A 24,803-nucleotide genomic window follows, 5' to 3' on the forward strand; every position below is an offset into this window, starting at 1 on the left:
GTGTGTGTGTGTGTGTGTGTGTGTGTGTGTGTGTTGGGGGGGAGTGAAAGCAGATTTGGAAAGAAGAGTTCCTCAGTTGGTAATTATCAATCTGTCAGGAATGCGGCTGCTGCTCTTACCAGACAAGCTGCTGCACGGCTACAGCGGCCTCCCAGTGCACCGACAAGCAGCGCATCGCCCATCCACAGAGCTCTGCAAGGTACCACCCCTCATATGCGCAGAGCGTCTGTAACCTTAGTGAACCTCGTAGTGTTTTGGTTTATTTGTGTCATTACTGTTTTGCAGCGCTTTGTGTATATTTTTATGACTTGCCATTACCTACATGGTCTTTTGGTGAAACTCTATCCTCTCCTCGCAAACAAAAGCACCGCATAATGTCAGTAGGGGATTATCTTTCAGTCCAAGTCCTTCGCCGCTGTGTGTTTATGCTGATATGTTGGTAGGAAACCAAGCTGTTGGAAACTTGCGGCCACCCCCGGACTCCCTCCGCTTCTTGAAGTGTAATTTTCATGAGCTATTTGGAGTTATTTGTTGTTATTCAAATCACGTCTCTCATGTCTACTTTGATAAAGAATCCAGCTGCCTTAAAGGTGGGAATCTCTCATTGATACCTCCTGAAGTGTGTCTCATTTCACAGACTGGTTTTAAAACCGCCCTGAGTTGTGGAATTGAGTATTTCCAGTTTGTCTCTTAGTAGCCCCGCCATCCATCACGGTGCGCTGAGTGTTTGCACACGAGTATGCAGAATTCTAGTTCAGACAAGGCTGTCTTAAATCTTCTCTTGAGTGGCAGTGCTCTCCTTTGTTTGATAATGCCCAAAGAAGACAGCCAACGCCCTGACTGATGCCTGTAGGTGCTGCGTGGTAACAACTGTTTTTATACCGCTCAACACTTACCATTTAGTAACAGAGTCACTGTAAAGTGTAAAAACTGTCATTTACCAGACTGGCTGTTACTGTAAAGCCTTTTCCCACTGGTTTCACCTCCACACACACTCATAAAAGGAGAATGTTAAACTTCCTCATCTGTTGTTTTTATCTCCTTGAGGCGATTAACCGCACTGAGTCCGATGTTAACCTCAGCTAAGAGCCGTGCCATGTGAAACCAGCAGCTCAGGTATAGATGTGAATGGCCTGCTGGTTAAACTGAGCCAGTCCTAGTTCAAACAAAGGTGGCCGTCTGTATCTCTGCCACTCCCTCTTGGCTTCACCTTATCCCCATGAGGCAGTGCAGTCTGCTCCGTCAGCTTCACTGTGTGACTCACTGCAGTCAAAGTTGCTGCTAATGGACCCCCCCCCTCCATGACACTACCCGTGAATCCTTACTGCTCATGTGTGCCAGAGTGGATAAGATTACATCTAAACAGGTATTGTGTGAGTTCATTTTAAGATTTGACGGTTTGCTATATCTGCCTATTGGAGTATGTGATGTTCTAGCGGATCGGATATTGTTTTAACCTAATTCTTCATCACATAGGTGCAGTTTGGTACCTCAAAGAGTTAAACTGGTGTCTGAAAACCAGAAAGGTCAGTTCAGCACAAGATGTCCACTGGTGTAAATCCCATCCTTAAGATATTTACTTTCAAACAAATGCTAGGAATTACTGCACTTTCACACAGGCCTGTTTAAGCTGTTTACGCTGCACTTCCAACTGGCTTTCCTCTACACACTGGGCTGTCAGTGAAAGGTGCAGTAGAGCCCAGTGTAAGAAGGAGATCTGCGGTGCGTTATCATGGATTTGCACCAGTGCTGCAGCCCTGTGCTTTAGGCAAGGCAGGTGTCGGTGCTTGACGTCGCTTAAACTCTGTTGACCTGATCATGTAAAAGCGGAGAGGAGAGACCTAGATTTGCTCTGGAATCCATGCCTTCCAGCTTCACGACATATAGCTGTCAGGAGTACACGATCAATAACTGCTGTTTCCTGGTATGCTGCGGAGTCTCATGACAGCGTGTAAACTGCTATCAGCTCGCGTTTAGTTCATGTGTACACACTGCTGTCGATGTCAGATAAGTCAGTCAGTGCTTGCAGGTATTGACACACCATGTTGAGGGTAGTTGTGTCTGAGTGGTATCTCTGTCCAATGTGAAGCCTGGCATCTTTTGTAAAGGATAAGTAAACAGCATGTTGGAACACATGCCTGCTCCGGCAGGACTGGGTTTAAGCTGGAAACCGTGGCAGCTTTAAAGTGTGTGTGCGTGAGACAGGGAGATGGTACACAACTGTTATTTGTAAATGGGCTTATGACTTGATCATAATCTCAATGATGATATGATGCAGTGTGATGTTGTGCTGAAGATGAAGCTGAGCTACAAATCCTGACAAATGATCAGATGTTCAATTCCCCTTTTGTGCTTTTAGTTTGTGCATCAACTTTTATGAACTAAAAGGTGTGGTTAGGGGTTAAGTAATTGCTGGGACAATGAAGCAACTCTGTAATTAAGATGTTGGTGCTTTAGTTTTGAGAACAGACTATGAGTTTAAGGTGTATTTGCTGGGGAGGGTTTGTGATAATAACTTTTCAATTAAGTAATTACTCCACGGATCTTTATTTTTAAAAGCAGAAAGGCCTCTTCTAACAGATAAACTGATGCTTTCAGAGAATGGAAAAGGAGGCTGCACTGTGTGCGTCACCTCATTGAATTTGTTTGCAAAACTGAAAATTGCATGTTGTTTTGTGTCACCACAGCAACAGTGGCATGAGTCAACTCCTTGTGACCGGACTACACAGGCAGCTATCCTCTGGGTGGTCTCGACCACATCCCAGAGTCTTTAGCATTGCTCTGGTCCCTCTGTGATGGAAGTAAAACGAGGAGTTGTTGCACTCCCAGCAGCCTGGGGGCAATAAACGAATGAACCAGCCTCTCTTCTCCTGAGAGGGGCTGGTTCATTATTATTGGAGACTGTAGCCAGTGCAGTTACACTGATTTCAGTCATGAGCAAATTACTGTAATTTGGAGCAAGAGAAACACAGGGCTTAGTGCCGAGAGAGCCCTGCTGCTTTTCTCGGGAGAAGATGGATACCCATTCTTGTTATTGGCCATTCACTACAACTTTACAGTACAACTCTCCTCAACACACTCTACACTGTTTCGCACAACTAGTTCAGCTTGTCGACATTAAGATAACAAACTGCTTTGAAAAACGCCCACATTTGTATAATGTTTAGAAAAGCATTCAAGTACTTCGAGTAGCCAACTTAAGCCTCCCAGATTGAGCTGCATACTCCTGACATGAGCTGGGATGCAAACCTCTTTTTCTGGCGAGGCTAGAACCAGGTTTAGCTTCATTCTTGTTCCATGTTAGCAGCATAATGAGACCAAGAACTACTTGATGGGTTGATGTTTATGTAGAAGATGCAGCCTCCAAGCACAATCATGTGTCCCTAAGGATGAATCTCTTGGTCCTTAATCTAGCGTTTAAAATATTGATATGGTGGTTACGATACCTGAAGCAAGTGACACACCCATTGGTGTCAGATGTGCTTTGTGTTTAGAGCTAATTACCATCAATTATTAGGCTGAAATGCTAAATAAAGGCAGTGAATAATGGATGTATCATGTGCCACCAGGATTTAGAGATGGCACCCTATTGGGAAGTTTTCTAGCTTCCGTATTAGTGTTTTCTCAAACTGACCACAAACTCCAACCTCAAGATGTTCAGAAGCTTGAATCAACACGTTCACAAAACACAAACTTTATACCCTTCATGAAGGTAGAATTGCATTAATTTTACTCAGGTGTGAACTGACAGACTGTGTGTATATTCCTCATGCTATTTTTACTCTGTCTGTGAGATTCCAACTTTGCCAAGATTTGACTGAAGTTTAAAAAGAGGTTCATTTATGACCAGTGTACAATATTCCAGGCATCTGGCTTTAAAAAGGACACATCTGCTTAAAAATTTTCCGTTTGAGAGTCCTCTTACTTCTCATCACAACTCCCTCTCCGGATTACACGGAGCTTTGATAATGAGAGGTTGTTTGGAAAAGTCACATTTGTAATCTTCAGAGAACATGACAGGTTTCTGTGGTTTAGTTTCGTGTCTGGGGCCACAAAGTCTTCAGAGAGACTGAAAGATGTTTGGTTATATTGCTCACACATTACTAAAATCCATTTGCAATGTTCTTCATGCTTGTCTGAAAAGCTGCACGACAGCCAAAAACTTTTTGTGAACTCTCTCAACACCACTGGGGATTCATAATTCTCTCCCTCTGACTAAACTCCCAGCCTCTTTCAGTCTTTGTCTGCTCATTTACAAGCTCTGAGTCCTGTCATCTTAAGAGCTTGTTCCTACTTTTAGCCCTGTGATTTGGAGATAAGTATCTAATAAAGTACGCAGCTGGAAGAAGCCCAGTGCGAGCTGCAGATCCCCAGGAGCAAGGCTGGGAAATCTGCCTCAAAGCGGGGAAGTTTAGCAAGGTGAAGGGCGGAGGAAGGAAGCAAAGGGAAGGCGATGAGCTCATTCAACTAAGACAGAGAGAGAAAAAATAAAGGAAGACAATGAAGCATAAGGCAGGACTTTAGACAGAAACTGTAACGGCATGTGAATGGATGCTGTTAGTTAAAAATGCAGCACAACACATGGGTGTCTGTTTATCTTTATCTCCTCCTAGTGTGCTGTTGTGCCTGTATGTAAAAGTACATGAGCTTACGGGTGCGGCTTTGTGAATTATGACTCCATGTTATGGAATGAAGGGAGCGGAGCCAGTTCTTTCTTTGCAGAACTGTGAAGTTTGGTTTGGAGGAAGGAGGGGGTCTGTGCAGGACAGAGTGTGTGGGTTGAATGCCCACGGAGACACACAAACATGCACATGGAGTGTTCTGAAAAACAAGGCTTTGCAACTGTGGACACACGTGTGATTTATTTGCAGGATTATTTGCAGTGTTAAACGAATCAGACTGCTACTTTTAAAACTGTCAAACTTTTCCCAAAGCATGCCATAAATTTTAACTTGAATCACCGACATGCACAACTGTGGAAAAGCATGACAATAATGGCCTTTGTCTTTTGGGTTTTCAGGAAGTCAAACCTGGAAGGCAGGCAGTAATTGGATACAGTCATTGTTGTAAGAACACTGAATTTGGCAGCTTCTTGCAGTAAAAAGGTTTCTTTGCCGAACCAAACTTTGAAATATCGGATGTTGTGATTTCCATGAACAGAATAGCAGGGTTGGTTTTCTTACGTACACAGTGATGGGGTAAATTTGAAGTAATACAGAAAAGAAAGCAAAAACAAAACTGTGATAGATGGATTACTAAGAGCAAAGTGTCTGTAAGTTGATTTTTATACTTCACTAGCATTAACAAGAAAACAAAAAATAAATCAATCAGAAAATCCAATATAGTCCTTTAATCATTACCTCTCCCTGAGCATCAGCACATCCGCTACTTAAATGATGACTAAAATTGATTTTCTGCGTCTGTCCTCTTGTTTTTCCAGGACGTAGCTCCAGTGTGAGGTGGCATGTCAAACCGTGACTCGCTGGGCTTCGGGGACCTGCTCCCCCAGGATGTGGTGGACATTTTTTCCCAGGAGAAGCACAGCAAAAGGGGCCAGAAGAAGCGCAGTCGCTCCCTGGGACGAGCTTTGGGCTGGCTGAAGGGTAAGAAGAGGAAAGATCTCGGCACCAATGGGTCGAACCCGGGCCTCGGTCCTGCTTTTGACCTGGCTTTGGATGGGAATCCTGCTGGGCATCAGGGTGGACACAAGGGAGGACAGAAGGCAGAGGTCAAGAAGGCAGGGGGACAGAAGTCAGGAAGACAGGCCCATCAACAGGGAAACAGTCATGGTAAGAGTCCTCAGTTGGCTGTATTATATTAGAATGTTTAAATCTGATCATTTAACTTAATAATGTGAGATAGAAAACCAAGCACTAACATTTTTTATATTTGATTTAATTGTTAAAGTGGTTTATCAAGCAGCACATTCTTTCAGTATCTGTTTAGAGTAAATTTGGTGCTTTTTATTTGATATCACTATGCATTAAATATACTGTCATTTTGGCATTTGTTGGAAAAAAACTAAACATTTCAAGGAATCACACTTTTCATTACTATTATTATTTATTTATTTTTTACCATTGCTTTATTTTTCTGGTCCAGAATCATCTGCATGATCTGCAGCTTAATCTGGTGGTAAAAGAAATGATAGAAACTAAAGTTCTGCCCTACAAAATCCAATTCCATTAGGTGTCACTCAGGTTTTGGACGTCAGAGCATCCTTAACCCTCCTGTTGTCCTCATTTATGGGCACCAAAAAATATTGTTTCCTTGTCTGAAAAAAATCCAACAATTCAGCAAAAAAAAATTTCCTAAATTTCTGAAAATTTGCAAAACCTTTAGGAAGAAGATTCCAATAATTCCTTAAAAGTTTCCCTTAAAAGTTTTATTTTAAAAAAAATCCCCCAAATTTGGTAAGAAAACTCTTGTAAATATTTTTTAAAAATGAGTAAAAATCTTCCGAAAAAATCCTAAAAATATCTAAAGTGATTCCATATGTATCAGTAACACTTCTGATATTTTCTTTAAGAAAATTCACAAAATGTTTTTGTGAATGTTCTTAAGAAACATTTTTAACATTTCTTTTTTCCACCAAAAAATGTCAAAAAATTTCCCAAAAATGTTGAAAATGTGGACATCAAAGTTTTCACTGTGAAAATATATTTTTTTCCACATTTTCAAAATTTAAAACGGGTCAATTTTGACCCGCAGGACGACACGAGGGTTATAAGTCTCTGCTTTTAGCTGTCGTGACACAAAAGAGAAGGCACTTTTGACACCAGGAGTGAGAATCGCTGCATGATGTTGTCACGATATGTTGCCAACAGTAACAGTAACATTACAATACAGCAATTCTGCGATACTCAATATATTGCAAGACAATAATCTACTATTACTGTGTAACTGAAGAAGAAAAAGGACATCTAAAGGGGTAAAGAGCAGGAATTATTGATTTATTCATGATATTCTGGTGTCAGTTTGTGTATTATTGCTATTAACAACTTATATACATATATAAAAAAAGTCAGTTCAGTGAATTAGCCTTCTGGTTAATTTCCCCCCCTTAATTTTTACCTCATTCATTTGATATGTGCACCAGATGTAGTCATGAAGTATTCACTCTGGTGAGTCAGTTTGGTTGTAGGTATCTGTTTAGAGTGCCTGCATGTTTTAATAAAAATATTGGTAAGTGGTGCCAATGTATCAATAATGTATGGCAAGAGGAAGCGATATGACATACTGCTGTATCCCCAACATGAAAAGAAAAAGGGCACCTGCCAGGAAGGAGTAATTTATTGCTGATGTGTTGCTGCAGCCGTGTCCTATAATTTAGGAATGCGACATCCAAGATGAGTAAGAATAAAGAGCTGGGAACCGGTTGAATATAGTCTTTGTTTGTTTGCTGGAGGGGTGTTTAAACACACTGCCTTCCTACTCGCCTTCTGACCTTCAGCTCACTTTGTTTGCAGGGAAAAAAAAAAATAAACATCTCTGTGTGTCCTGTCCTGTGATACCATCACTTACTTACCTGGTCTTCAGGTTACATGGAGGGTGAAGCGCTGCACTGTGGCTGCCGTCCACGCAGTCTTTTCACGCCCACACAGTCAACAGATTAAGTAAAAGCCGACATGTACACGTATTGTAAAATATTTTCACACGCAACAAACTTGCACCAACACTCTGCCTTTTCCCAGACCTGTGATCCACAAGTCTTGTCAGAGCTTGCAGAGGTGCACTCACATATCAGCATGCCGCACTACACTACACTACACCAGTCCTGTTTTCTCAATGCGGGCAGTTTTTTTCAGTGAAGTGTAGCGTTAACTGTAAGCATTTAATTTACTTTTATAGCCATATTAATGATACCTAGATGCAGTCAGACCTGAAGCACAAAAACATGCCACAAACGAGCAATACCGTGTTTTATCCAAAAACACAAACGTACAAAGTGTTTACTTGCTTAGGGCGGTTTTATGTGTGTTTGTCTGGCAGAGCTTATGCAGTCTTGGCTAATTACTTTACAGACAGAGGAGGAGGAGGCTCCACCTTGTTTCTTTTGCTGCGTCTTCTCATAGTGGAAGCCCAGATCTCAGTAGCGCAGTGGAAAGGGTGTCGGGGATTTCCACCAGATCCCGACTCTTCGTCAAACCGTACCCGCAACAGCAGATGAATATGTATGGACATGCTTTCAGTCACATCTGCGGCTTTGGCAGGTGATGAATGCATAGACAGATACGTCAGCAGTGAGTAAAGATTGCGTCCGTGGACTGTATTACGCAATCTTTGCGCTTTATTGTGCTACTTATGGTCAGCCCCAGCAGTGTGAGAGTCAGAGTTTTGTTTGAGGAAGTAAACCCTGCAGAGAGATAAGGTGTTTCTCCTCTACCAAGGTTGGCTTAGAGGCTGACTCCCACATTGGGCAGAGGTCAGAAATGCTCCTTCACTTCTGCACTCAACTTGAATTCCAGAAAAATGTCCGTTTCTGGGTGTTTAAAGAGTTGTTACCAGCTTTTACGTATTATTGTGACGGCAGCTACAGTAAAAATGATTTTAAATAGTATGTCAATTGCCTTAAGGTAGCAGACCATAAAGTGATGGAAATGTATCAATAAAAAGTCACAAGTGTTGACTGGTAACTGTGATTTATGTGCCAGGTATAAACATACGCTGCTGGTAAAGCCCTGAGCAGAGATCGTGTTGCGTATGCCATGCAGATTGTTTTTGCTGGCAACAACCGCTGCAAACTCCTCACCAGACGCTTCCTCAGATTAGAGAAGGAGCTCAGCGACTCCCAAAACGCATCCAGAGGAGGTTTATTACAGGAGCAAGACGTGGTGCAGTGTAACACAGAGAAGTGAATACCTCCAGCTGAGCCTGTGATGATGATCTGTATTGATGCCAGAGGGGCCTCCTGCCCAGTAAAAGCCTGGTATGATGGGCTCTGTGCCAGTTAATTAAAAGCCATGCCAGGACTGTTACAGTGAGGGAGGAACAAGGGGCTCTGTTTTTTCTGACCCCTCCACTCATACTGTTGCTCATCGAGCTGAGACACTGGTACCCAGAGAGCCTCATATGAGTATGTTTTGTCAGGTTTCTTTCATCATAGCCTGAAGCTGCTTTCCAGTTTCCTCTAGAAATCTTGTTACATATACATCACCATAGATACGAAGTATAGGAAGCAACGTTGCTGTAGTGTTTTTAAAGTATTTTGTTGCTCTTTGCAGGCCAACATTTACAAGAGAAATACTGTTTAAATAACCATTTCATTAGAGCTGAAACTATTATTTCATCAATTACTTGGTTGATGAAGAGACATAGAATCTGTATCTAACTGATTAATTGTCATAATTGTTTTTTTTAAACAACAATGCAAAACAAGTTGCATCTTCTAAATTGTGAGGATTTGCTTCTTTTCTACACAAATAACTGATAATAAGCAGAGCATCTTTGGTATTTGGAGTGTCAGTGTAATTAAACAAGCGATTTCATATTATCACCATTAGGTTTAGAACATTTTGATGCGCATTTTGCACAATTTGTTGCAGGTTATTGTGTGAATAATTTCTCAGTTAACTGGGAAAATGCCTTTAGATGAACCAATAATGAAAACAATTCTTAGTTACAGACCTGGACATTATTACAACCAACTTATCTTAACTTATGATTATTTTTTTTTTCAATTAACTCGGCTAAAAAAAAGTTTTTCATCAGTGAATCTATAGTTGATCTTGACATGGACCTCATTTTGCTAAGGTTCACATAATTTTCAAATCTTCCTGCTTTTGAGGACAAACGTAAGATCTCAAGAATTAAATCCCTGTACTATTTTTCCCTAAAAACAGAAACTTAACTTAGAGATTAAAGTGACTAAATCAAATCAGTGATTGAAATCTGGTATTGAATATCCGTTTTGGCATGGCACAGTTAGATGAAAAACAATTTACATTTAAAATTTTGGCCTCCGTTGTTTATAAAAAAAGCTTTTTGCAGAAACCATAGATGTATTTCTCAAATTAAGGCGCAAAAATGTATTGTTTTGGTATTAACCACAAAATGCTAAAATCAATTCAAAGAATACCAGCTCTCCTATATGAGCTTGTTTTTCTGTGATACTGTGCGTCTTCAGCCTGATAATGTACCAATTTCATCAGTTTTATCAACAGTTTCACTTAAAGATGACAGAGCAGGTTGACCTAGATTCCCTGTCAGGGAACCCTGTGTAGATTTGTTTTGCCCTTTGCTCTTCTGGGAATGTATTTTCGTAAACAAAGCCAGTGGAATTTGACCACAGAGTGGATCTGAACAGTAGCAGACTTTTAGCTGATAAGCTCTGCTCTCCTGAACCTTCCAGTGTGGTAAACCCATTAATTCTACATTGTCTGTCCGTTGTGCTTCATCTTGAGCCAAAAGGCAGCGGCTGTCTATCTTTACAAGTTAATTCACTTCCATTTGTCTAATTACATGCAGTGCCCAGAGATTTATGTCTCCGCTGTGCTGTCCGTTTATTCAGTCCTCTGTAAAACTAGATAATAGGCCTCTTTTTCTCTCTCTCTGTCCCTGTATTACCTTTATAATGGCTCTTAAGAGGAATTCCCTTGTTTTCAAATGGAAACGAGGTTGCTGAAGACTGATTAGGTCATACAGTCCTAACAAGGTGCTCTCAGAAGGTCACCTGTTGCCTCAAAACACTCCCTCAGAGATTCCTCACATTCCTGATCCATAAGATATTTCTTTGAGGAAGCTAGAAATAGAGAGCCCTTTGTGTGTGAGAGTTTATGTTTAGTTTGCATGCCAGCTTCACATCATATGAGCCATTTAATTCTGCTTCCTTAGTGGCCTATTTAGTTAGAGATGCTGCTTAAGTGAAACAAGGTTGTTAAGTCTAAGTGTATTGAGTGTATCTCCTTCTGTATTGATTTTTCTTACCATGTTGCATTATGCTTTGTCAGTTAAAGCTGTTTTTTGGAGCATTTAAATCTTTGTGACATCAGTTTAGATACGATTGTATGACACATTTGTAGACTTTGTGGGTTCATGAACAGGTCAGATTTGAAATGAAATCTGCTAAATTGCTCTAAAGGTGCAAAGAGGGATTGAAGTTAATGGATAAATAAGGAAGAAAACTTGTTTTTCCAGGGACGATAGAGATTCAGTTTCCAGCTGTGGGCTTTTGAACAAATTAAACACTGAAGGGAAAAATAACATGCAACACATTGTTCATTTAGGGAAGTGAAAGAAAAAAAATAATCCTTCTTCCTTGAAAGGTTTGTTTGTCACATACACAGTTTACTAGGATGGAATGAAATACAGGATTCTGGGATTTGTGGTTGTTTTTTTCTGGCAGACTCAAGGGCAGCGACAACTAAAGACAAACCAGCCTTTGTCCAGTTAACTGAAAAAATATACTACGGTAAAAAATAACAACAAATGACAGTTGTAACACCAGATGATCCAGTGACAATGAAGGGCAGAAAAACTTGTTTGAGAAAAGTGTCTTCTGATAAAGTTTCACTTTCTTCCTCACATGGCGGGAAGTAATCAGCTGCCTTTTTATACAGTGTCGCCTCAGGGACGTGTATCTCTCTGAAAGATGCTTTTATTATTCAGCTGTTATGAAAAGGGCTTGTTGATTTTTGTCTTGTGGTTTTGTAAATTAACACGGCATCATGGAGCAAGGATGATGGCTAAATCTTTATTACTTAAAAACCCAAAAAGTCAACATAAGGCTAAAAAATTAGCTCACATAAAGAAACGCAGACACTCTGCATATATGTCTGTATGAATCCCATTGATGCAGATGTTGTGGGAATTTCTGTTGTTGACAATTTGCCTGTGTTGCACAAATACATATTTATCATCACAGAAGGATTTGATTTCAATGGGTGAAGAGTCACCACACCCAGATAGCAGTGATCATATTTAGGTTGCTTAGAGGTTAGGAAAGGTTTCCTAAGTGCCAGTTTGCCCTCTAGTTTCATCTGAATAATACGCTTGGGTTTCATTTCTTCAAGTTCCTTTTATTCTTTGTAGTCTTATAATGTTTGGTGTCAGTGTTACCAAACTAAGCAGGCAGGACAGCCAACAGCAACAGTTACTATTTATGAAATCATACATTGTTTCATTGTCAGGATATGCAGATATGGTACAGTGGTTCTGCACCAACTGCTCAGTCTTTTGTCACGAACGGAAAATGTTTGCCGACACACGGTGGCAGGTCTACAGAGAAGCTGATAAGTATGGGCTTGGAAAGTTTTGTGAGTCACCACTCACGACTTCTGCAGTTAAATCAGGCAGTTTTAAAGCAATGGCAGATAGCAGACATTTGTGACAGTCTTGCTAAAGATAACTTTGTTGATTTTAAGCCACTAGTGCGAGAAGTTAAGTAATAGTGCACACATTGCTGGATGTTAATGTAGTTTTCCTCGCCGAGAACACACTGTTCCTACTGGATGAATTCAAGGACTGGAGCTGTGATAAGCATGAACTCTGCTTCTATATAATACAGCTGCATGCCCAGTTTTACACACTGGTGCCCAGATGTGTCAGGAACGTTTTACTAGAATCCATTATTTGTCTATTTTGAAAACAAAGAATTAATAGTTAATAGGAGTCATGTGAGCAGCCCTATGAGACTGGTCCTGGGCACTGTTCTACTTTGGGCTCTAAATGTGTACGCATGAGGCCTTTGAGTAACAAATACATTTTTTTTTCATAATCAATAACCAGTTCATCTAAGGCCAAATGGTGTCCTCCAGGGCTGGAAAATGAAACCAACATGGATGTGCCAAAGTTGCAGTCCTTGAATGTCCACTTGGGGCTGGCTCCACAAGGGAATCAATCCCAGTAGACCCTCATGGTCAAATGTCCAACTTTACAACAGACATAAACATGTTTGGCTTAAAAATACGCATAAACAAAAGCTTTCAATTAGAGGTGGGTGCCATTTTATGATAGTTCTTGGCCCAGAGGCATTTTGTATGGCCCTCCTCAGCTCCACCTCTTTGCTTATTTTTGGAGTTGGGGCAAGTCAGAATCTGCCAAGGTGATGACGGCCGGAGAACCACACTGAGCTTCAAATATGCTCCTCAGGAAACCTATGGATGAGGATTCGTCCATCTTTACATATGGTCAGTGGTTAATGCTGAGTAGTCTTTCTCACATTCAGTAACAAATCCAAGTATTAGTTGTACTCTTTAGAAATTCGAACCTACCTGCTCACCAAGACTTACCTGTCGGTGCGCCAGAAGAAAGGTGACTAAAGTCTTTATCCTTGGGGGAACCTGAAACCAATAATCACTTGTTACTGTCATCATCTTCATGACAATTCATCCAGTGGTTGTTGAGATATTTCCATCCAGACCAAAGTGGTGGACCAACACTCAAACTGATGACAGACAGATGCAGCCCTGGAGCCTCACTGCTAATGTGGCTAAAATGATAGCAGTTGGCCTTTTTCCGCCTAAAATAGTTAGAGATGATGCAACACTTGTTAACTTGCTATCCAGACTACTATGCATGTCTCTACTCACTCTTGTTCCGCGAATAAGAATGTTGAGCTCTTTAAGCTGTTCTATTGTCTGTAATCACATATAGAAAGAGCCTGTAGCAAATTTGTGCTTACGTGAAACAGGTACTAGCAGGCCTGAATATTTTCCATTCTCTTGCACATTTTTTTATGTGATTGGATTTGTTGCTTGTGGCTAAACCTATTGAGACCTTGTCATTAGGAAGCTGCCATTGAATTAGTACTGTCTTGACTTGTAACATATGGTGGTTTGGGGAGGTGTGCAGGGGTCGGGTGTAAACTAATTTAATGACATCAACTGTGGTGTAGAAAGGTGACCAGCCACAAATGACAGGCATGCATTTGTGAGCATTGTTAATGTGTTTTTGGAGGTATCTGATACATGTTTTGTGATGTGCCACGTGATGCGGGTGTATCTGTTACCTGGACTGTGGTTCTCGTCACACCACACTTCTTGCCTCCTTTCTTTTCAGCCATGATGTTTATATTCAATTCACTGAAAACCAGGAGCGTGAAATGGCACAAACTTGGACCAGGATGCGTTGACATGTGTGTCCAGTGTACTGTGGCTGTATATGCTTGCTTTAAGAGAAGCTGTGAGCGCTTCGTCTCTTTCCCACTGTCATCACCGTGCATTCAGTTGGGCTGGTGCTGATTAGAGAGGCTTAAGCACCTGGCAGACAGCACCCTCAGAGCTGGAGAGAATGTCTCTGCATGGTTGTCTGCCTGGCGGTGCAAAACAAGAGAGAGGGGCAAGTTAGGGCAAAGATGAGAGGTGTGTGTGGGGTATTTATCTGATTCCCATGAAGCCATTCTAGGAAGAGTCTCATCGATGCCAGTTTTTCTGTGTTGATCTGTGTTTGGTGCTGTATCTAAAGAAAGTGCTGCTTTATGTCATACAATGTTTACTATGCATGAGCAGCTTGTCTTTCTTTGTGAAAGGAAGTGTTTCAGTGTTTCTTACCTGATCTCTTTTTGTTCAAAAAGACTAAAGATTAAAGGTTAAAAAGAAGCTCTCGTGTAAATAAAATGTACAGAAAATGGCATCAGAAACCTAACAGAATAAATAACCTAAATAACTGGATACATCTCCAAACATTTTGGAGATTTGGAGACACATGACCTCAGTTTTTCTTAACTCATCTTTGCTAAATGTTAAACTTGGAATAAAACAGAAAAATAAGCAATACCTCTAAAATAAATTGCAGGCTTCAAAATAAATTCTGGTCCCCAGATAAGCAAAAATGTAGCAATTTCATTGACACTAGAAGCTTGACAGGTTAAAAAAAATGCTCAGTCTGTACTTTGAGAGGTCTCAACAATATATATTTTTTCATTTCATTTTTATTTCATGTTTTTGTGAGCCTAAAACAACTCACAGATCACTGCTAACATAAATGGCGAGTCATAACTAACATTTAAAAATTTCTGTTATGACTGCATATTATAAACACTCCTCACTACTTATGATGCAACATACATCATTTCCTGAACCCTCCTGCCTTTGTTTACTACCAGAGATTCAAAACAAACTTACCAGCAGATGTTTGCTCATTTAAAGTGTTTTACTGTAAATCCACTTTTATTTACATGTCTTAGACTCTAATCATAATTCCCCTCCTTGATCCTTTTTTTTTTCTTTTAAACATTGTTTTTCCTCACTGGAGGTTGGAACTTCAATGAAACAGTCACGCTGTACCACATCCATTAGGTTTAGTGTGTTTATCCAAATCCGAGATGTAAACATCAGTTTGGGATTCATACGTAATCACTGGCAGCCCGTTAATACGTCCAGCTTCCGCACAATCCAGCAGTGACAGATGGTGTCTTTTAATATGTCAGTGATTAATATGGACGCAGTTACAATGGGATCACAGAACCAGTAATAATATGAACTCCTCATTAACATGCACTCGTGCCCCACCCATCACTCCAGGCTTCTCTAGTTAAGTGTGTGTTGTCGTGGTAACAACACCAGTGTTGTCCCAGACTGACTTCCTCACACATGTACGTCTAGTTTCTGTTTACATCCGCAGGTAAAAGCAGCGACTTTAACAGCCAATTCTTTGATGTTTATGTGTTCCGCCTTTAATTAATTTCTTTTTTCTTCTCTGTAAACTGCTTTTGTGTGACTCATTCGGTAGGATCCCGACCATGGGAATATTTTCCATTTGTTCAGATGTCATACATTCCATGTCATGTCTGCTCAGCACACCAGGAAGTGAACAAACCCTAAACACACAGAAGAATTTAAAGTGTCCTGACAATAAACAAGAACAACAAACAGAAAAAAAAATCTCTGCCACAGAATCCAATAACTACTTTTAAAAAGTGCTTTTTCAGATGAGAAAATCCACCCCCAGATACCAGCACTTAACAGTTAACTAGAGAATTCTTCTGTCATCTTTTGTATTTCTGGCTGCATAGTAACAAATTCAATGTTGTGTTTCTGGAAACAATAGGGAACATTTTTCACATGTGCAACCATGTGCTTTGGACCTGCAGGCCTCTTTAAATGTGGTTTTGATCTTGTTATAGGAATATATCGTTTCAATTCACGTGCTCCCCCTTGTGGCAAAACAATGCAGTTATAGCTCTTCTAATACAGTCTAAAGAACAACAGGAATTCACCATGTTCTTAAAGTCCTTCAGTGAAAATAGTGTATAATCCCACAAAGTCGAGTTGTGTTATTTGTTGAGAGTGCTAAAGCCGGGGCTCAAGTGAGAGGGAGGCTCCCCTGATGCTCTTGTACCTCAAATCCCTGACAACAGCTCTCTCTTTCCTTCAATGTTTACATGTTTAATTTCAATTTGATCTGCGCCCTGACTGGCCAATCCGGGGTGAGCGTGGCTGCAGATGCGATGCTGCGTATCTTGTTGGCCGCTGACAGGGGGCAGATAAAGTGGAGAGGGTTGGCAGGAATTAGGCTGCTAAGGATTAGTGTCTGAGCTCTGATTGTCTATTGGCTATAGAGACATCCTCTGCTCTGTGTGGACATGAACTGACAATAACAGCTTCATCAACAACAAGCATGATTATCATTCTGTACGCATCTTTCCAGGATGTTTTTTTGAACCGATGGACTGCAGACTACACCTTTAAATCTAAACCTCTCTCTTTTTTCTTTAACACAACTTGAGCATAGTTTTGGTGAACTTTTGGATAACTTTTCTAAGATATAGGAAAGACCATGGTGGTGCTTTTGACTAATAGCTCCGGCCCTAAATTCTACTGCTTTCCAACAGTTTTCAAGAAGAAAGGTGAGTGAAAACAACACGTCATTTGTTTGACTGATTTGGTCTTATTGGTTTATGAGTCAAACCAATTGTCCTGCCCAGATTGCGGAATTGACTTTACTATGCATGTCTGACCAGGAAAGGCTGGATCAACTGGCTTACTTTAGATAGGCAATAAAGTAATTAAAGTGTGGGCATTCACTGCTGCCATCAAACCACTACCAGTTTGTAATGTTTACTCTGCTGATATATAAATGTGCTGTGATTCACTCAAGCTCCGACTTTGGCTACTAGTAGTTGTCAGAAAAACAAAGGAATTTCAGTTTTGCATATTCATAGATACGTGCCTTTTGGGATTTTTTTAAAATACCAAAACACCCATAATGCTGTTACAGAAGAAGGAGGTAAAAATTAGCTAATGATCACTAAGCACTTGATTGTCAAGGCTAATTCCAGCATGGTCTTACACGAAAGTACGGACAGTAGAGCACTATAGGCAGCTAAATGTAGAGCAGCTGTCACTGTTACATAAAAGTGCCTTGACAGACTATTAGCTCAATGATCCCAGACTGTGCCCTGGAAGAGTGAGGACAACACATGCCAGGTGATCAGCAAATGTAAAGCTACAGTGCATTATCTTTGATTTTGTGTAGTTTCCTAAATGAAATGACTGCAATTTTTACATTCTTTTTTATCTCAAACTAAAAAAAAAAAAGGTTTTTTTTGTTAAACCTCAGTAACTATACTTGATGTCATATGGCATTAGGTAATTACAGTGTGTCATTTAAGTTTTTGTCATGCTAGAGTTTCAGATATGACTGAAGGTAATTTGTATGTTTTGTTTGTGCAAATTGGCATTTTTTTGGTTGGCTGCCATGGTTGTCAATGTGGCATTCCAAGTATTTAGTAATTACTCAATGCAAGATTCAACCGTTGCACTGCACATGTAATGAGATGTGACAATGTAATTAGTGTCCTTCTCACTATCTAATTAAATCATACTTAGGCAGGAAAAAAATGGATAATGCCAGGCATATGTAGTTGATGGTAGATTTTTGATATGATAATCCTTTCTTTAAAGTCATTGTCAGAGTCACTGGAGTTTAATCCTCAATAAGAAGGACTGGACTTTAGCCTGTTTAAATCGTACCCTCATGTATTAACCCTGCAAACATATTTACTGTTCTGGTGCTTAAATGTCTCTGACAGACACCTGAATGCTCTTTTCCTGTCCATAATGCCCCCCATCTACTGTTACTGTAACACAGAGCTTTGAGTTGATCCAGGCTGATCCCCTCTCCTCCTCCCTCTCCTTTAAGCTGACCCAAAGCGAGATGACGACAAGACCCCCGCACCCCCGTTGTTCCAAGAGAATGTGTTCATTGAGTCCAGCCGGTCCAAGTACCTGGAGGACCTCCACACTGAGGCCCTGGAAGGATTGAAAATGATGCAGCAGGAAGGTACAATACAATCTGTTCTTCTGTGTACTTAACTGGAGTTATCCCACAGCAACATGTTGATAGCTGTCTGCCCGGTGCAGAAGAGGGTGTGTAAAAGAGAATATAATCACTGCCAAGAATTTAAGATGCCATTGTAAATCACTGTATGAAATATTATTCTCTCTTGGCAGAAACCAATAATGGAGTGGAGCATCAGGATAATGAAAGTACAATAGTAAGTGACACATCACAACAAGAATTCTGTTTTCTTGCACACAGATGTACACACACAGTTGTAGTACTAGTAATGGATTTCCCCCACCCATCCTTAAATACCGTGTTTCTCCTTTTGACAGTCGACAGTGACGGTCCAAACAGATGGAGGAAGTGGAGGCTTTGTGACAGACAGCACCATTCCTGACACATCTTCTGTTGTCTCTGTGAAATCATCAGTATCCACAAGATCCTCCCGCTCTGGACTCACCAGACAAGGTAACTTAACAATGAGCCAAAACACTGTTTATGCAAAATATGGTGACACTTGTATAAAATATTTAATGGTTGACATATATAGAACTGAAACAATACATTACCTGACATCAGGATGAATATATGTGTGTTTTTAAGATTTGGCTTAAAAAAAAAAAAAAACTGTATATAATGTTATCTGCAATTTTTGCACCGTGTTTTTTTCTTATTTATTCTTGCACTGCCTTTATACTTTTATACTTTTTCTTTGGAGCTGCTGTAACGGTGAACTTTCCCCACTGTGGGAATCCTTATCCTTATCCTTAAATAAGCAAGCTCTGCTCTGATATTAAACAGGAATTTTGCATTGTTATTTGACACAATATGAATAAAATTATAAACAATAAAAAACTGTCTATAGATGGATTAAATACAAAGTGTTCACCATCCTCTTTCTTCTCATGTTTATGTGTGTCCAGGATCAACATTCAGACCATTGAACTCTGGGAAAAAGTCAGAAAAGGCCAAGACAAGGAGAAGACACAGGAAGACTGTTGCGGCTATCCCGCACCATGTTCAGAGAGAGCTGGGTATGCAGTTAATATTTTTAATATTCTTAATTTTAATGTTTTACTAAAGACATCCTCCTGTGAATTACTCTTTGAATGATATGAACTATATTAGGGAATGCTGTGGTATCCAGGAGGATTATCTTACTGTTGTAAATGTGCTGATGGTTTTCTTAAGTCAAAAAAACTGAAATTTCTGTTGCGTGACTATGTGGTAATTCCCCCTCTTGTCTTTCATTAGGCCTTGACAGAACAGGCTGGACACTGACTCAGAAGTTAGATGAGGAAGAGCTTTACAATGGCGACACTGATTGCAGCCCCACCACCGATGGGCCACAGCACGCAGCAGAGTCACAAAAGGGAGCACGTGCCAACATTCAGGCTGTGAATGTCATCCAGCCTCTCAGCAAAGACATAGTCGAACAGCTCGGTGCCACCCATGCTGGACATAGGGACGACCTGGCTCTGCTGCCCCACCTGGGCCCTGACTTGGAAGGTGATCAGAGGCCTCAGTCACTGGCTGTTCCCTGGATGACCACTGCTTCTAGCCTCCAGCAGGAGCCGCCCAGCCCTGTCATGACCATGTCGCCGCAGGCTGCTTACATGTCCAAAATCATTCCCAATGCTGTGTTGCCACCGTCCATTGACGTGGTGGAAATCAGCCGCAGCCGGAGTCGCAACAGTGTCCGCACAGTCAGCAAGAGCAGCCTGGTGCTGTCTAGCCCGGCTTCCTCCCGTGCTTCTTCTAGAGCCTCTTCATCCAGAACAGTTTCCTCCAGACCCTCGTCCAGAGCTTCCACCATCACCTCTGCCTCTCATCAAAACTTTCGTAGTGTGTCTGACAGTTCTGGTTGGAGTAATTCCGACTCCTCTGAGACCTTGGTATCCGACAGTTCAACTATCTCCAGCAGCAGCACTCCCAGGCAAAAGACATCTCAGGACGAAGACGCTTCTGCTAAGGAGGACAAAGTTGGTGTTCACAGGTCCATCAACAAATCCTCCAAAGGCACCTCCAATGGCAAGCTCCTAACTAAGGTAGACGAGGTTAAGAAAGATGGGCAGTTTATGCGTAGCCTCTCCGTTATGAAGCCAAAGAGGGCTCCTCCTCCTCCAAGTCGCTCCTATTCCCTCCACAATAAGATGAAGCGAAGGTCACGTGATCTGGCAGAGGTTAAGGTCATTTCTGGACAACCCTCTCTAAACACCATCTCAGCTGCACATGAGGAAAATGAAAAAAACAAACCAGAATCTTCTCCTGTGCCCTCCAGGCCTGTAGACAGCCCTGGTTACAATGCTGACACCAGCTCTCTTGATGACTCTACAGGCTCTGTGTCATTTAGTCCCTTAAAATCTCAGCTGGAGGTACTAAAGACAGAGGATGCTAAAAAAGATGCAGAAAAGGTTTCTAAAGTTGCTTCAGAAGAAAAGCAGGAACCACTGAAAGAGAATAAGCTAAACAACATAATCTCTCCAACCAGTGGCTACTCCAGCACATCTCCACGGCTTTCTAAACAACATCACAGTCCATCTCCAAAGCAAAAGAAAGGCCTATTAGCAAAGCTTCAAAGGTTATTTCCTGCATCCTCTTCTGCTGGTTCTTCTCCATCCGTTCTAACACAGCCAGAGGCTCCTGAAAACACAAGGGAACTTAAACCTGAATCAGTTGACACAATCAGTGTAAGCCCATCTGTACGAACCTTGAGAGAGCTCTTCAACATCCCTCCACCACCAAAGGTCCACGCCCCTCCACCTCCTCCACCTGAGGTATGGGCTCACAGCACGCGTTCAATTGAGTTGCTCTTGGGACCTCCAGCCCCCGGTAAGACTTATGCTATTGTAAAGAAGAATCCAAAGGACAGGAGACAACAGAGGCAGTCTCCTTCTGTATCTGCAGAGGGCTCTGTGAAAAGCTTGGTGGTAGAAAGAAAACATAAGAATCCAACTGTAACAGTTGAGTCTGTTATTGGATCCCTTCATGAGATGGAGACAAAGAAAGTTCAAGAAAGTACAATTTTTAATGCAGAGAAAGAGAACAATGAAAGACTGACTCGGAATGTAGATGTGAAAGGAAGTAGTAAAGTTGAGAAAATGAGAGCAAGTGATTTGTTAAATGGGATGTTAGTGAAGGCCGCAGAGAAACGGGAAGAAAGGCTGGCAGCAGTGAGAGAAGAAGCAGCTAAGAAGACATCCACCCAAGCTACAGATGAAAAGACTAACACGAATACGATACCTGCCATTTCATTAGTACGTATTTCGCCTTCGCCATCTCCACCTCTGGGTCACCATCAGCTCCAACCCCTTACCAGACAGACCACAGAAGCTGCTACTATCAAATCAACAGAAGTTGTTGTATCCCCTGAGTCATCCTGGCCTCCACCACCTCCACCAATCTCACAAGTGAGCCTTAATGGGCCTGATGAGACCGATTTCCCTCTTCCACCCCCACCACTGTTTGGTGAAGAGGGCTTAGTTTTACCTGTCAAGGTACCACCAAAAACATCCATTCTTGCGCCTGTTACATCGGTGGTGAAAACAGCAAGTGTGAAGTTGATCTCAGGAGCTGAACCACAGAAACCCAGTGTGTCTCAGGAAATAGCACCTCCACCCCTGAATATCCCACCTCCCCCACCATATGCAGCTCCCCCTCCCCCAGCTACAGTAGTCATAAAACCTACAATCAAAAATGTCTCGCTACCAACAAAGGAGGTTCCTCCACCACCACCTCCAGAGGTTTTTCCTGTGAGGTCCAAAGAGTCCTCTTCTACTGTGGTTCAAGATGTGTTCCCACTGGGTAAAGACATCTCCCCGACAGTGGTTAAAGTGGTATCTCCCTCCCCAATTAAAGAAGTTCCACCTCCACAGGTTGTCAAGGCTTCCCGTCTGCCTCCCAAAGAGTCCTCTGCTTCCTTGGTTCAAGTTGTGCCCATCCTACTTAAAGAGGCAACCCCCACACTGGTTACAGTAGTGCCTCCCTCCCCAGTTAAAGAGGTCTCACCTCCACTGGTTATTGAGGTCTCCCCTCCACCTCCCAAAGAGTCCTCTGCTCCTGTGGTTCAAGTTGTGCCCCTCCTAGTTAAAGAGGTCACCCCCACACTGGTTTCAGTATTGCCTCCCTCCCCAGTTAAAGAGGTTTCACCTCCACTGGTTATTGAGGTCTCCCCTCCACCTCCCAAAGAGTCCTCTGTTCTTGTGGTTCAAGATGTTCTCCCACTTGTTAAAGACACCACCCCCACAGTGGCTACAGGAGTTCCTTCTACACCAGTTAAAGAAGCCTCACCTCCACAGGTTGTTGAGGTTTCTCCTCTGCCTCCCAAAGAGTCTTCTGCTTCCATGGTTCAAGATGCACTCCCACTTGTTAAAGGCATCCCCTCCACACTGGTTACAGTAGTGTCTCCTTCCCCTATTGAAGAGGTCTCGCCTCCACTGGTTATTGAGGTCCCACACCCACCTCCTGAAGAGGTTTCTGCTCTGCCCCATGAAGAGGTTACTTCTCTACCTCCTCAAGAAGATGCCTCTCAGTCCTCTGAAGAGGAACAACCTGTCATCACTCTTACTCCACCACAAAGTATTCCACCTCCCCAACCATCACAACCGCAGTCATCAGAGCAGGAGATTGATCTTTCACAAGAGAACACCCCTTTTGTACCTGAGAGTAACCCAGTTTCATTTAACAGTATTCTCACTCCCCCTCAGAGTATTCCACCTCCACCTCCAGTAGAGCTTTTCCAAAAGCCACAGGTTGTAGCCCCAAAAACTGATGGTCCAACAACCCAGGAGACCCTGCCTTCGCCTCTATCTGAAATCTCAATGCAGCCAGCTCCTGCAACCTCTCCTCCATCAGAAAAGGCTCAAGAATCTGCTCCTTCTCCCATAAACATTGATTCACCTCCACCTTTACCAGCACAGGATCTTGCCAGCATTGAGGACCTACCTAGTCCTTCAAGCACAGAAAACCAAACCCAAGATCAGACCCCTGCTCCTGTTGTACAAGAGGAAACAACTCCTGTTGTTACCACATCCCTTCTGCAGATGGTCAAGATGCGGTCCCTGAACAGCGGCCCTGAGCCCCCTAAAGCTCAAAAGCAACCACAGACTGAGGTCACAATGAGAAAGCAGCAGCCCAGCACTCAGGTCCCAACATCATCTGCCAGTAGTGAGGCTCCTCCGAAGCCCATCAGAAGGTCTCTGATCATGACCTCTCCCACATCTTCTTCTCCACCTGTCATATCCATTTCACAACCAACTCTTCCCAAGTCCCATTCTGTTGTGGTTCCACCTGTATCTTCATCCACAGCCCTCTCCCCTATGAAAAAGTCTCCTCCTGCCATGACTACTTCTCCCTCCATGAACCTACAGGAGGCCATCCGTCTGAGGACAGCAGCCAGATCAAAAGAAGGCACTGCATCTCGCCTCAGCCTGCACTCACCAACATCACCCATGGACCTCCATAAGTCCCCAACCAGTACTGCAAGCTTTATCTTTTCCAAGAGCAACAAGAAGGTGGTGATTGAGACTAAGCCAGTGCTGGAGGACAAACAAACTATACAGAAGAATGTGGAGGTTCCCACTGTTACGAAGGTGATCAGTGAAGCAGAGTTATTGAAGAAAGAAGTCAAAGTGCCGCCACCTGTTGCAAAGAAACCAACAACAAAGGGCAAGGAAGTTGAGACCACCGAAAGCAAGGAGCAAACTGCAGGACAGGAAGTGCAACAAGAGAGTATCGAAGGTAACAGAGATTGCTCTGTATGGTTTAACTCATCAGACTTAGACTGTGATGATTCAGGTCCTCTGTTTGAAATACCATTGTCAAAAAAATTTAGCAATGATTTGAGCTAAATGGTAATGTCGGCATGTGAACATGATCACAGTGACCGTTGTAACATGCTGACATTTAGGCCTAATTCTCGTAAAAATGAGCAACTAAGTCCAAAAATACACTGATCAGCCACAACATTTAAGCATTTGCCTAATACTGTGTAGGTCCTACAGTGCTGTCAGAACAGCGCTGCCAGCTCAGCCATGAGCATGGGACCTCTAGGGCTACCTGGGTTATCTGTGGTTTTGGCAGTGGATCCTTTGGGGGCAAGCGTTTTTTTTTTGAGGTGGGACTTCCGTAGACTGGGCTTGTTGGGAATCCTGTGGATGTTTGATCAGATCTGGATCACAGAAGTTTTAGGCCAGGTCAAAGGCTTATGCTCTTTGTTCAGTTCTTGATAAATTTGATTGATGCCATTCACCTAATCTGCCATTGCTTTTAATGTTGTGGCTAGTTGGTGCACTTAAGCCTCCGACTTATTTTTTGGAGTCGAAGGTGTTGTGAATTTTTGCCAGCGATATTAGGTCCATTTGCTAAAAAGAAATGGCAAAAAGAAATGCTAAAGAAATACTGAAGCATCAACAAACTGTTAACAGACTAGCTGTACAAGCATAGTTGTTAGCAGTTAATGCAAATTGAAATTCACTTAATTTGAGCTGCACAGTTTGGTTGAACGCATCAAAAATAGCTAATTAAGGCTGCTTAAATGATGTGACGAGAGATTTAGCAGGAGGGTTAGCCATCTTAGA

At 42.0% G+C, this 24,803-nt stretch overlaps 1 protein-coding gene across 3 annotated transcripts in view; it reads left to right on the top strand.

The window, feature by feature from the left end:
• si:dkey-157l19.2 (uncharacterized protein KIAA1522 homolog) overlaps positions 1 to 24,803 on the top strand; it is a 28,435-nt gene that overhangs the window by 2,237 nt on the left and 1,395 nt on the right. The window contains exons 1-7 of one of the 3 annotated variants that reach the window (XM_023284479.3): positions 1,218 to 1,366; positions 5,441 to 5,789; positions 18,082 to 18,222; positions 18,393 to 18,436; positions 18,558 to 18,693; positions 19,149 to 19,259; positions 19,480 to 23,964. In XM_023284479.3, coding sequence (XP_023140247.2) covers positions 5,465 to 5,789; positions 18,082 to 18,222; positions 18,393 to 18,436; positions 18,558 to 18,693; positions 19,149 to 19,259; positions 19,480 to 23,964 — 5,242 coding nt within the window. In that variant the 5' untranslated portion in view covers positions 1,218 to 1,366; positions 5,441 to 5,464. Of the gene's footprint in view, positions 1 to 1,217; positions 1,367 to 5,440; positions 5,790 to 16,476; positions 16,787 to 18,081; positions 18,223 to 18,392; positions 18,437 to 18,557; positions 18,694 to 19,148; positions 19,260 to 19,479; positions 23,965 to 24,803 lie in introns of those variants that run through there. The other 2 variants (XM_023284472.3, XM_035954948.2) reach the window with 2 other exon arrangements.

This window comes from Amphiprion ocellaris, chromosome 20, assembly GCF_022539595.1.
Source record: "Amphiprion ocellaris isolate individual 3 ecotype Okinawa chromosome 20, ASM2253959v1, whole genome shotgun sequence".
In the NCBI taxonomy this organism is placed as follows: domain Eukaryota; kingdom Metazoa; phylum Chordata; class Actinopteri; family Pomacentridae; genus Amphiprion; species Amphiprion ocellaris.